The 12242-nt window shown below is 51.5% G+C and overlaps 1 protein-coding gene across 4 annotated transcripts in view; it reads left to right on the forward strand.

The window, feature by feature from the left end:
- Positions 1-12242, forward strand: part of GGT5 (gamma-glutamyltransferase 5) — a 43468-nt gene that overhangs the window by 16663 nt on the left and 14563 nt on the right. For 2 of the 4 annotated variants that reach the window (XM_040443558.1, XM_040443559.1), the window contains exons 2-11: positions 5164-5294; positions 6188-6283; positions 6798-6993; positions 7590-7747; positions 8271-8417; positions 9310-9446; positions 9827-10017; positions 10422-10528; positions 10722-10840; positions 10949-11059. In XM_040443558.1, coding sequence (XP_040299492.1) covers positions 5164-5294; positions 6188-6283; positions 6798-6993; positions 7590-7747; positions 8271-8417; positions 9310-9446; positions 9827-10017; positions 10422-10528; positions 10722-10840; positions 10949-11059 — 1393 coding nt within the window. The remainder of the gene's footprint in view (positions 1-5163; positions 5295-6187; positions 6284-6797; positions 6994-7589; positions 7748-8270; positions 8418-9309; positions 9447-9826; positions 10018-10421; positions 10529-10721; positions 10841-10948; positions 11060-12242) is intronic. The other 2 variants (XM_040443560.1, XM_040443561.1) reach the window with 1 other exon arrangement.

The following is a 12242-nucleotide window of genomic DNA, read 5'->3' on the forward strand; positions in this document are numbered from 1 at the left end:
GAGTCTTTTTATCTATATTCCCAAATAATTATTAATTGTTATTGAAGTCCAAAAGGTTTATTAGAATATATCTCAGTGTTGGCTATTCTGAATTGATTTTCCCACATAGTGGAGTGCCTTTTTCAATACAGAGTAAATTTTGTGGGTTTTTTTTCCTTTTAAATTATGAAAGTTATCTTGAATTAAAGTATTTATTACTTATTCTGTCCCATAGATTTGGCTTTCTGCTTTGGGACTCCCATTATGTTTGTGTTTGATCTTCTTTGCCTGTCTTTTGTATTTTAAAATCTCTTTTTCATTTCTTTTTGATTTAAAAATTTCTCCCCTTTTTATCTTCTCTTTCTTTTTAAAAAATGTTTATTTTTGAAAGAGAGAGAGAGAGAACACAAGAAGGGGAGGGGCAGAGAGAGAGGGAGAGAGAGAATCTCAAGCAGGCTCCATGCTGCCAGAGCAGAGCCTGACATGGGGCTTGAACCCATGAACTGTGAGATCATGACCTGAGCTGAAATCAAGTGTCAGACACTCAACCAACTGAGCCACCCATCTTTTAAAAAAAACTTTTAATGTTTATTTACTTGGAGAGAGAGAGAGGGAGAGAGAGAGAGAGAATGAGCAAGTGGGGAGAGGCAGAGAGGGGAGAGAAAAATATCAAGCAGGTTCCACACTGTCAGTGCAGAGCCTGATGCGAGGCTCCATCCCACAAACCGTGAGATCATGATCTGAGCTGAAATTGAGTCAGATGCTTAACCAAATGAGCCACCCAGGTGACCCTCATCTTCTCTTTCTTTTAAGGAACCTCTGTAGGCATTTGCCCTGTGTTTGTGCTTAGCCTTCATTTCAGGGAATTTTTTCTTTCATGTTTTATTCTTTCTTGAATTCTATAATTTTGTTTTTTAAGTCATCTTTTCTAGTCTCTTCATTTGCAGTTTTTCTAATTCTGATGTATGCTGTCCCTTCGTTGCTTCTATAACTCTTTTAATTTATTTTGGCACATTTTGATATATTAAGTTGCCATTTACATCTGCTTTGTAGGCTCATCTTTTTAGCATGCCTCCATGGATCATTATGCTGCTCCTTATTATCTTTTTTTCTTATAACAATTCTGTATGGGATATGACTTCAACATGTTTTATTATCCATGGTAAAGCAAAATGAATTTTCCCGTACTTTTAGGCTGGAAGGCAGGTCAAAATAGCTTTTATTACTTCATAGCTCTTGAATTCCTTCTGCTGTTTTCACAAAATGATTGGAAAAATATATGTGGTCTCCTACTTATTGACAATTGTTTTCTCTTTCTTTTGCCTCTGTGGTTCCTGTCCTGTTCAATTTGCTTCTACTACAGTAGCCTCTCATCAGGGCAGGGCTCTCTGCCCTGGAGGAGGGTGTTGGTTTATTCATTTTGAGAGTTCTAGGACCCAGAACTCTTTAGCACCATGTCTTCTCTTGGTTACCTTTCACTCACCCATAAGCTGGAGACTGCCTAACACAATCTGTAACACTCATCTGAGTGAGGCTTTTCACATTGATCTCTTCCCTCTGAGACCCTGTGGGGGATGTGGAAGTTCTTCAGACCCATTGCCTCCCCTTTCCTTCCTCCCATATGATGGCTGATAACCCAAGTTCTGATGTGTAGTATTTTCACTGCACTTGGTTTGAAACACTTTCTAATCTCTGTTGTAATGTCTTCTTTGTTCTGTGAGCTGTTTAATAGTGTTTTTCTTGGTTTCCAAATATGTGGGGATTTTCTAAGTCATTTGTATGATTTCAGTTCTTTGAAACTTGTGAGGCTTGCTTTAAGGTCCAGAATATGATCTGTTTATATAAATATTCTATGTGTTCTTGAACGTGTATTCAACTGCATGATTTCTGAGTACATCACTTTGTATGTGTCAGTTCAGTCATTTTATTACAGTGGTGTCATTCAAATCATCTACAGCCTTACAGATTTTTATCCTACTTATTCTATAAGTTTCTGACCTGCCTCCCAGCCTAAAAGTTTCTACCATGTATATTTGTCTCTTTGTTTTTGTTCTGCCAATTTTTGCTTTGCATTTTTTTTTTCAACGTTTATTTATTTTTGGGACAGAGAGAGACAGAGCATGAACAGGGGAGGGGCAGAGAGAGAGGGAGACACAGAATCAGAAACAGGCTCCAGGATCCGAGCCATCAGCCCAGAGCCCGACGCGGGGCTCGAACTCACGGACCGCGAGATCGTGACCTGGCTGAAGTCGGACGCTTAACCGACTGCGCCACCCAGGCGCCCCATTTGCATTTTTAAACTAAGTGTACATGCATTCAGATTCTTATGTCTTCATGTTGAATTGAGATTTATAATAATAATGTATCCCTATTATCTCAAATAATATCTGTCTTCTTAAAATCTACTTTGTCTGAAATGAATATAGTTATAAATGTTAGTTAGCATTTGCATGATTTTTTTTATTGTTTTATCCCGATGTGTTTTAATCTATTTTCTATATGTTCTATAGTTTTCCCCCTCTGTACTTAGATTTGGATATTTTGGGTTTTTTTTTAATATTTTTTTTAACATTTATTTATTTTTGAGACAGAGAGAGACAGAGCATGAACGGGGGAGGGTCAGAGAGAGGGAGACAAAGAATCTGAAACAGGCTCCAGGCTCTGAGCTGTCAGCACAGAGCCCGACGTGGGGCTCGAACTCACGGACCGTGAGATCATGACCTGAGCCAAAGTTGGCCGCTTAACCGACTGAGCCACCCAGGCGCCCCAGATTTGGATATTTTGTATTGAATTAATCTTTTTTTAAAAATTTGTGTCCAACCTGTTGCTAATTTACTATTAGCATTGAGCTCCTAATTCCATGTATTATAGTTGCCAGTTCTCTGGTGAAATTCTTAATCTTGTTTTTTATACCCTTCAATGTACTGTGGTCTGACAGTTTCAAAATCTGGAGATCCCATGGGTCTTTCTTCATTGTGCTTTATCTTGGGCTTTGTTTATGCTGTCTTACTGCCTTGTTTGCTTGGCTATTTTAAATTTAGCATTTGGGGAATGTGTTAAAAATTATTAAAAATAATTTTTAGAAATAATCTAAGGCCCAGGATATCATCTTAATCCAGTTTGATTAACAGTAAGGACTTGAAGCTTGGGCCACTGGGCTCATCAAGGCTGACCCATTTCTCGTTTTACTTCCAGAGCAAGGACCCATCTCCAAGTGTGATTCACCAGCATACCCAACCCCCAGCCACAGTAGGGTGTCAAAAGCATTGTGTGGCTTCTTGGCCACTTCTTCCAGGACCAGCAAACATCTTTCTCTCTCTAGGCTCCTCTTTCTCTAGGCCTGTATTTCTTCCCAGCTTGTGATGTCTTTAAGCAGATGTTTTCTATTTGTCTGGATTTTCTAGTGGTCTGTAGGGAGTTTGGTCTGAATTATTTAGTTTCCTGTTGTGGGGATGTCTGAGTTACATTTTGACAGGTAATTTTGTTAAATATGTAAGGGTGGGGGGGAGGCAGAGGCAGGGGACCAAGTAAGAGATGTCACAATAGCCCAGGTGAGAGATGCTGGTAGCTTGGATCTGGGGATGAAAGAAAGTGAACAATCATGAAGGACTCTAGCATTCATGGCCAGCACAAAGGTGTGAATGGTTGTGTCCTTTCGAAGATAGTGAAGGTAGGAAGGGAGCCATTTGGCGGGACAAGAGGTGGTAGGAAAATTCAGTTTAGGTCATGTTAAGAGTGAAATGCCTCAAAGAAAAACTTAAGAAACAAACAAAACAAACAAAAAAGTGTGAAATGCCTCTTAGACACCCAGAGGAGGTATCTTGTGGATGACTGTGGATGTGACTGGAGTTTAGGGGAGAGGACTGAGCTGGAGATAAAATTTAAGCATCATCAGGGTGGAGGTTGCGATTTAAGCTCTGAGCCTAGATCAGCTCATCTGGGAGGAGATATAGTGCACAAGGATGGAGGACTGAGCCTGATGCCTTCAGCAATGTGAGGTCAGGGAGGTGGGGGGAAAACCAGAGCATGGTGGTGATGGTGGTGGTGGTGGGAAGGTGTCTTCTGGAAGGTGGGTATAGAAAGCACGTCCAGAGTCAGGAAGCAATGAGTCAGGTGAGATGAGGCTTTTATAATGGGAATTTAAAAAAAAAAAAAAAAAAAAAAAAAAAAAAGATTTTACAGTTTGTCTTTTGTTTTTGCTTATGGTGTTTTCTTCTTACTAAGCGTTTGTGTTTCTCTGTGTCTGGATGTGACTGTATTTTATGTGTCCCTTTCCCATTCCAAGATTGCAGATGTCCATGTGGTAGCCATGTGTGCCCATGTGTGAGCCCAGAGAAAGGACTCAGAGAAGGGTGTGAGCCCAGAGTGGAGTGGTCAGGCTGAGATGCCTGAGCTGAGGGAGGGTGCTGGGGTCAGAGGTCCAATGTGGTGGAGGAGGCGAACCAGGTCAACTCCCTCTTTGGGCCTTGGTTTCCCCATCTGTAACTGGTTTAAATGCTTGCTTCCTTGAAGTACTGGAGAGGATTCCTGGGTGTTCAGGAAGAGGCAGCCCCCAGTGAACTATACAGGGCTGTACCCTAAGGACAAGGTCATTTCCTTGACACAGGCCAGTCTGACCAGCACCTTGGAGCTTAAGGGCCCACCCCTGGGTGGCCATGGACAGATGTGGAGACTAAGGCCAGAGAGCATTCCCATAGACACTGGGGCCCTAGGAGGGGGCTGGGGAACCCAAGTCCCTGGTGGCAGGGCAAGAACCTGGGGTCACCTGAAAAAGTTCAGTCTTAAAGGGGTTGGGGCCTATGTGACCCCAGCGAGATGGGGAGGGGGGGCTGCCCAGGCTGGGCTCCTGGACTGCTGGGAGGGACTGGAGGTCTGGCTCAGGCAAATGAGCCAGGGCTGCTGGAAGGGCCTAGGGAATCATGACAGCAAAATCTTCTTACAAACTGAGAAGTTCCTTATATATGTCAAGGGGCATTGTAAATGGTATGACAATTTGCCATCTGTAGAGGGCTGTGGACCTGTGAGCAGCTGGACTTGAGGGGGCAGCTGACCTAACCCAGGGTTTGGTGGCAGCAGAAGGTCACCTACCTGTCACCATTCCCTAATAAATGCCAACCGAGTAAGCCCATGTTGGGAGGCTGGGGCAGGGGAGCCAGGCCTCTTACTGTATGCCGTGTCCCCCAGAGCCATCCTCCAGCAACATGGCTCACCTGTGGATGCCGCCATTGCGGCTCTGGTCTGCACCGGAGTCGTCAACCCTCAGAGCATGGGGTTGGGCGGAGGGGTCATCTTCACCATCTATAACGCCACCACAGGTGAGTCCGCATGGGGAACCCCGTGGGGAGGATGGGCTTGTCCACAAGTGCTAACAGTGAGGTGCTTATAAACATCCCCAGCGTTTGCTGAGCTGTCCTGCCCACCCATGCCCCTTCTTGGGTCCTCTTGGTGCCCCTGCCCTTCCCCCCAGCTTGTCTTTGTGAAGACTTCACGGCCATCTCAAATCTTAGCACTGTCAAGGAGGAGGAATTTCCTTTGCCCTTCAAGGTCCTTCTGGCCGGATTAAGAATTAAATTGACCTGAGAGAAATTAATAGGACAAAATCAAATTTAATTTCTGGGGAATCCACACAGACACGGAAATTCCAAAGACAGGCAAAAAGAGCTAAGGAGAAGGGGTAAGGGTCTGGGACTTCAAAAGGAAGGAGTGCAATTCACAGGAAGATAAAGAAGCGTAAATATTTGCTAAACAAATGTGTGTGGGGAGGGGGGAGGTCCTGGGAAACAATGAGACACAGAAGACTTTGACCAAACAGGCCTTGCAAGGTCCAGTCTACCTACCCTACCTCATTCATATCCTAATATAGTTGTCTGTGGTGATAGCTGTCCTCCTGGAGCCGGTCCTCTGTGTAAATTCTTTCAGGCAGTAGTGGAGGGGGTGGGGGAGGTAAAAAGCTTTTCCTGATTCTGCTGGGTTTTAATTTGCTTTTAACTCACAAATAATCTTCATGCCAAAGTGGCCCATCTTTGGGAAGCCTGCTCTTGGCCCCTATAGCACAGAGGCTAGTTCATGGTACAAAGAGAGAAAGTGAGGCCTAGAGTAGGGCCAGGGCTGTGGCAGGGCGGGGGGCTGGGGGGGTGGTTTGTGTGGGATGAGGCCTGGCAGCTACAGGAGTGCCCCTGAGCACTCACATGCTCTGCCCCAACTCTAGGGAAGGTGGAAGTCATCAATGCCAGGGAGACGGTGCCTGCCAGCTATGTCCCCGGTCTGCTGGACCAGTGTGAGCAGGCCCAGCCACTGGGCACAGGTGAAGCCCTTGGAGGGACCACAGGCTCCCACCCCATCAGGCCACTGGGCTGACCAAAACACTCCCCTGAAGGGGCGTCTTGGACAGGCTTTGACACCCTGGTACCAGGAGATAGCAGCTAGCTATGGAGGTCCTGACCTGCCCCCATGGAGGTCCTGACCTGCTGGAGTTGGGGGAGGGGCTCTCTGAGTAGGGGGTGGTGATCTAAGCATAGGAACCAGCCTAGCAAAGGCTTGGAGGGTTCAGTGGAGGTGGGGTGGTGGGTGGGGTGGGGGTTCCTGGAGCCAGTTTGTGCTGGGCCCTGAGGGAAGGCAGTGGGGAGCCATGGGGGTTTGAGCAGAGAGGGTCATGGTCAGGGGTGGGCTCCAGAAAGCTCATTCTGGCTGCCACGCCAAGAGGGCCAAGCTGGAGGGGCAAGGGTGGGGGTGGTGGAGAACCCCTGGGGCAGGCTACAGGGCTGAGGCCAAGGTGGGGGCAGCCTGGGGGCAGGGACACGATGCCACTTGCCTCCTAGGGGCCCAGTGGATTGGAGTGCCCGGGGAACTCCGTGGCTATGCTGAGGCCCACCGTCGCCACGGCCACCTGCCATGGGCACAGCTGTTCCGGCCCACCATCTCCCTGCTCCGAGGGGACTACCGCATGCCCTTTACCCTCAGTCAGTTCCTGCAGAGTGACTTCCTACGGCCTTCCCTGTACATGACTTCTCTGAGGTGAGCACTTCCCCAGGGAGCCCCAGGGCTCCTGCTCATCTCCTGGGTTCAGGCTCTGGCCTGTCTTTGCCTGGCTCCTACCCCGGTTCTACCTCAGAGCCTCCTCAAACTGGAGGGTTGACCCTATGGTGGTATTGGGGGCCTGAAGGCCAGGAAGGCCAGTACTTGGCGGTTTCAGACTTTCAGGCTCCATGTGGCAGAACCTAATCCGAGTGGCTCAGGCCATATCCACGTGATGGGACTCCAGGGTGTGGATTTGGGCTCTGCCACCGTCCTCTGGCCCCTCTGGGCTGGCAGGAGGGCTTTGGCCACCCCCCTTGCCCACCCTGCCAGTCCGCTGACCATGTCTTCCCAGGGGTGTCCCAGGCCCTGCTAGGGCGCATACACTCCTTAGGCCAGGGTGACGGGTGAGGTGAGAGGCCTCAGCCCCACCCAGTCTTAAAGAAACCATCTCCCCTGATGTCTACACCAGGCCCTCGGACCCTAGACCAGGACTGCCTCCCTGTAGGGTCTCAAAGAACCCACAGGAGCCCCCACAGGAGTGTGGCTGCCTTCCAGGACCCGGCCCCACCCTGAGTCTGCCCCCAATTCCCCAGGCAGCTCTTTTTCAATGGGACAGAACCTCTGAAGGCTCAGGACCCGTTCCCATGGCCCGCGTTGGCTGCCACCCTGGAAACTGTGGCCACAGAAGGTGCAGAGGTCTTCTACACAGGGACGCTGGGCCGGACGCTGCTGGAGGACATTGCCAATCAAGGTCAGCTGTGCTGAGTTCCCAGAGCCCACAGCTCTGCCTGAGAAGGAGCTGGCTCTGGATGCTAGGAGTGAAGGCAGGCCCTTCCCTAATCCTTGCCGGAGTGTGGACCGCTCCCAGGACTTGCAGAGGCCATGTATCCAGGCCTGCCCGCTGCTGGCCTCCAGGACCCCGTGGTCAGAGTCCTTGAGGAGCAGAGCTCCCAGAAATTAGGGCCAACAGAGGGGAGTTAGTGGTGGCCACAGTGGGCTCCTGGGCCTGGAGCTGTCCACCACCTTCACAGTCTGTCTCTCTCACCTTCCCCTCTTCTTCCCACCAACCTGCCTGCCTTCGGCCTCTGTCCACCCATCCCTTGCCTGGCTCTAGGGCCCAGCCCTGACGCCGCTGCCCACAGACCTTCCATCACCCCTAGGGCTCTAGAAGCCTAGGGGATGGGGGAAGCCCCACCATGTGACCTGGGATCCGTGGCTGTCAGTCTGCCTCAGTTTTCCCGTCTGCACATGGGGTCTTTTCTGTCTCATCTCAGGTAGCCAGCTGACCCTGCAGGACCTGGCAGAGTTCCAGCCGGAGGTAGTGGATGCCCTGGCAGTGCCCCTGGAGGACTACACCCTATACTCACCGCCACCACCCGCAGGGGGTGCGATTCTCAGCTTCATCCTCAACGTGCTCAAAGGTAAGAAAGACTCTCAGCCCTCCCACCCAGAGTCCTGCCCCCATTGGGAACTCCAAGCCCAGCGGTAGCTCTGGGCAGCCTTCCTTTGCCAGCTCAGCCTCCTCCTCAGACACCAAAGATGGGGCTGCGGAAACAGGCAAGATGCCGTGCTCTAGAGCCTCTGGAGCAGTCCACACTCGGGGCTTTGCTGAAGGGTCTGACACCATCCACCCAGTGAGTCCTCCCCAGCAGGCGATCTGGTCCCGGGGCACAGGAGCAGGTGGGCGGTGCAGGTGGTGAGCTGCCTGGCCCGTGTGTGCATCCAGGGCTGAGGCCTGGACTGTGAGATGGTGAAAGGGGGTCCTCGCAGTGTCCAGGGTTGGAGCTGCCCGAGGCTGACTATCTCAGTTCCCTTGGCTGCCATAACAGATTACCGCAAACTTGTGGCTTAAAGCAACAGAAATCCACTCTCTCATAGTTCTGGAGGCCAGACGTCCAAAATCAAGGTGTCAGCTGAGCCATGGCTCCTCTGGGGACTCTGAGAGACAATCTGTTCTTTGTCTCCTCCAGCCTTTGGTGGCTGCCAGCACTCCCAGGCTGCGGCGACATCTTCCCAGTCTCTGCCTCCCGCTCACAGGGCCTCCTCCTCTTCTCTGTGTCTGTTTTATAAGATTACGTTTAATTGTGTGATTACATTTAGAGCTCACCCGGATAATCCAGGATAATCTGCTCTTTTCAAGATCCTTAACTTAATCACACATTTTGCCATATAAGGTAAAATTCACTCTTTTGCCATATAAGGTACTATTCACAGGTTCTGGGGATCAGGACATGGACAAATCTTTTTTGAGGGGGGCCCAACATTCCACCCGCTACACGGGGTCATCCATATCTGCACCCCTCCCCTTCCCAGGGTTCAACTTCTCCTCTGAATCGGTGGCCAGGCCCGAGGGGAGCGTGAACTTGTACCATCACCTTGTGGAGACGCTCAAATTTGCCAGGGGACAGAGGTGGCGACTGTGGGACCCTCGTAGCCACCCGGATATCCAGGTGAGATGGCCTGTGGCTGGTGGAGAGCCCCCGTCCCAGCCCCAGGGCTCAGCGTGAAGGGAAGGCCAGGCTGTTCCTGGATCCCAAGAGTCTGGCTGGGTGAGATTGGAGGGCGATGTATGAGGTTTTAGGACAGGACAGCCTGGCAGTGGCCCAGGGCAGGGAGGGTGAGGAGGTCTGCGGACTAGAAGGGGCCCAGAGTGGCAGGTGTGAGAGAGGCAGTGATGGCTCCATATCTCAGAGGGCCCGGAGGATGAGCAGCGTCTGGTGGTAGCCTGGGCTCAAGGGGGGTGCATGGGAGAGGGCCTCCAAAGGAGACCCTCTTCTCTGTGGGCCTACCTGGCACCTTACTGTTCCTACCATCTGCCCGGCCACCCCAGAACGCCTCCCAGGACCTGCTGGGAGAGGCTTTGGCCCAGCACATCCAGCAGCAGATCGACGCTCGGGGTGACCACCATCTCAGCCACTACAGCCTGGCCGGGGCCTGGGGCCACGGGATGGGCACGGCGCACGTTTCTGTGCTGGGGGAGGATGGCAGTGCTGTGGCAGCCACGAGCACCATCAACACGCCGTATGTTCCTGCCTGTTCCCAGGCCCTGCTCCTTTGCTCCCTCAGCTTGTTTTACGGGCCCCCTAGTCTCCCCTTGCTTGCGTCCATGGGGCAGTACCTTGCTTTTCCCTTTGCTTCTTCTCTGTCAGAGGGGCCACACACCTCTGTCATTTCTGGCTGAAAGGCTGCAGATGGGTGGCCCTGAACCACGACCCGCTTGGGAATGAGCTTTACCCAGAAGGATGCCCTAACTGGGGGGCACAGGTGGATTCTTGGGGGGCAGTGCCAGGGAGAGAATGGCAGCTCCAGCATGCTAGAAGGCTGCCACTAAAATGAGGGACTCCTGGAAAGCGGTGCTCGACAGCTTTGCTGGTGTGGGAGACTGGAGCCCACAGCCCGAGCCCAGGCTCTGCCTCTGTCTGCAGCTTTGGAGCAATGCTGTACTCGCCACGCACGGGCATCCTCCTCAACAATGAGCTTCTGGACCTATGCTGGAGGCGCTCCCCGGACTCCAGAGTCACCCCACTACCTGGTGAGACTGAGGACCCCACTGGCAAGAAAAAGGAAGGCAGGCAGGCTGGGCAATGCAGTTTGGCCCCTGGGCCAGCCCCGCTGCCTCGCCCAGCCCCTGTTTGCACAGCGGTGAATGGAGACAGAAATGGAGGGGTGGTCTGGAGGGTGCTGGCTGGAGGTGCGGCTGCGGGTGACACCCATCTGGCCTCTAGTTCCAGGCGAGCGACCTCCATCATCCATGGTCCCCTCCATCTTGATCAATGCAGCTCAGGGGTCAAAGCTGGTGATCGGTGGGGCTGGTGGGGAGCTCATCATCCCTGCTGTGGCTCAGGTGAGTCGGGGAACTCCTGGCTGGAACATCCCCCCTCCCAGGGACAGGGAGGGGTTGGTGTAGGGTGGCTGGTGTCCTCCCTTCCTGTGTTCTTCTTCCCTCCCCCAGGCCATCATAAACAAGCTATGGCTTGGCTTTGACCTGAGGACTGCCATTGAAGCCCCTATCCTGCATGTCAACAGCGAGGGCCATGTGGAATATGAGCCCAACTTCAGCCGGGTAAGGCCACTGTCCCTGACACTGCTAGGACAGATGCCTCAGTGCATGCTGCTCAAAGCCCCTGGTAGGATCTCAGTCGCTGAGTGTCTTAGGATGGGTACACTTCCACTTCCGGGGCCATCGCAGGTTCAGAAGCTCAGTGGGGGAGGCACCAGGCCAGTCTTGTGGCCCCCAAGTCAGAAAATAGGGTTTTGTCCATACTTCTCCCAGGCCAAGTACCTCTGCACCTTGGTTCCTGCTCTATTCTGTTCTCTCCAGAAGCTAGTTTTCCTGGCTGTGGTCTCTCAGACTCCCTCATGGTGATCTGTTTCCTTGTGTGATTTATAGCTTTCATGTGTGAGTTTATTTGTAAGGGTATCATTCCTGTGACAGTCTGCATAGGGATTTCTTTCTGGGGCATGGGGGTCGCACTGGTGCTGGTTCCTATGGATGTTTCTTGGTTTCCCCCACACAAGCAGGTGCTCAGAGCTAAATTCTGTTGTCCAACTCCCTGCCCCCACTCCTCTGCCCCAACCTTCCTCAGAGTTTTGCTGGGCTGGCAGAAGCCTTCCCTTCACTAAGATCTCATTTAAAAGTCTGGCAGCTTTTCAAGCCTCCAAGTTTCATGCCTGGGGTCAGTTCAGCCAGCTGGGGTTAAAGGTCCTCAAAGCTGCCATTTCTGCTGTGAGCTGCCTCCCGTGGCCCTTAGAACACTGAGGACCATAGACAGAGGAACATTTACTCCAAGGGAATATATAGTCCCTGAGGACCTTGGTCTTGGGGGCTGGAGACTGAGGACTCTCAGAGTCTGAGGAGCTCCCTCCCTGTATAGGGTCCTCCCCATGGCAGAAGGACAGTGAGTATGCCCTCAGGGCTCATCTTCTTGGGCCCTCCTCTTTGACTCTTAACTGAGGTTTTCACTCTGTGAACATCAACTCCCTGAGGACCTTGTGCTCTGAGATCTCAGAGAATCCAGCAACCCATAGGCCAAGATCCTCAGCTCTCTTGGAGAGGTTGAGTGTTGGCTATACATCCAGGGCCTTCTATGGAGAAAATCCTAGACCCTGGGTGGAAACCTTGAGTCTCCAAGGGTTATCATAGCCAAGGCCAGGGACTAAAGGCCAGAAGGGTCCTCCTTCCTGAGGGCCTTGGAGTTTGGCCACTAGATGCTAAGGAACAGAGTCCCTGATGACCACAGGTCCTG

This window comes from Herpailurus yagouaroundi, unplaced genomic scaffold, assembly GCF_014898765.1.
Source record: "Herpailurus yagouaroundi ecotype Mexico unplaced genomic scaffold, PumYag 191, whole genome shotgun sequence".
Taxonomy (NCBI): domain Eukaryota; kingdom Metazoa; phylum Chordata; class Mammalia; order Carnivora; family Felidae; genus Herpailurus; species Herpailurus yagouaroundi.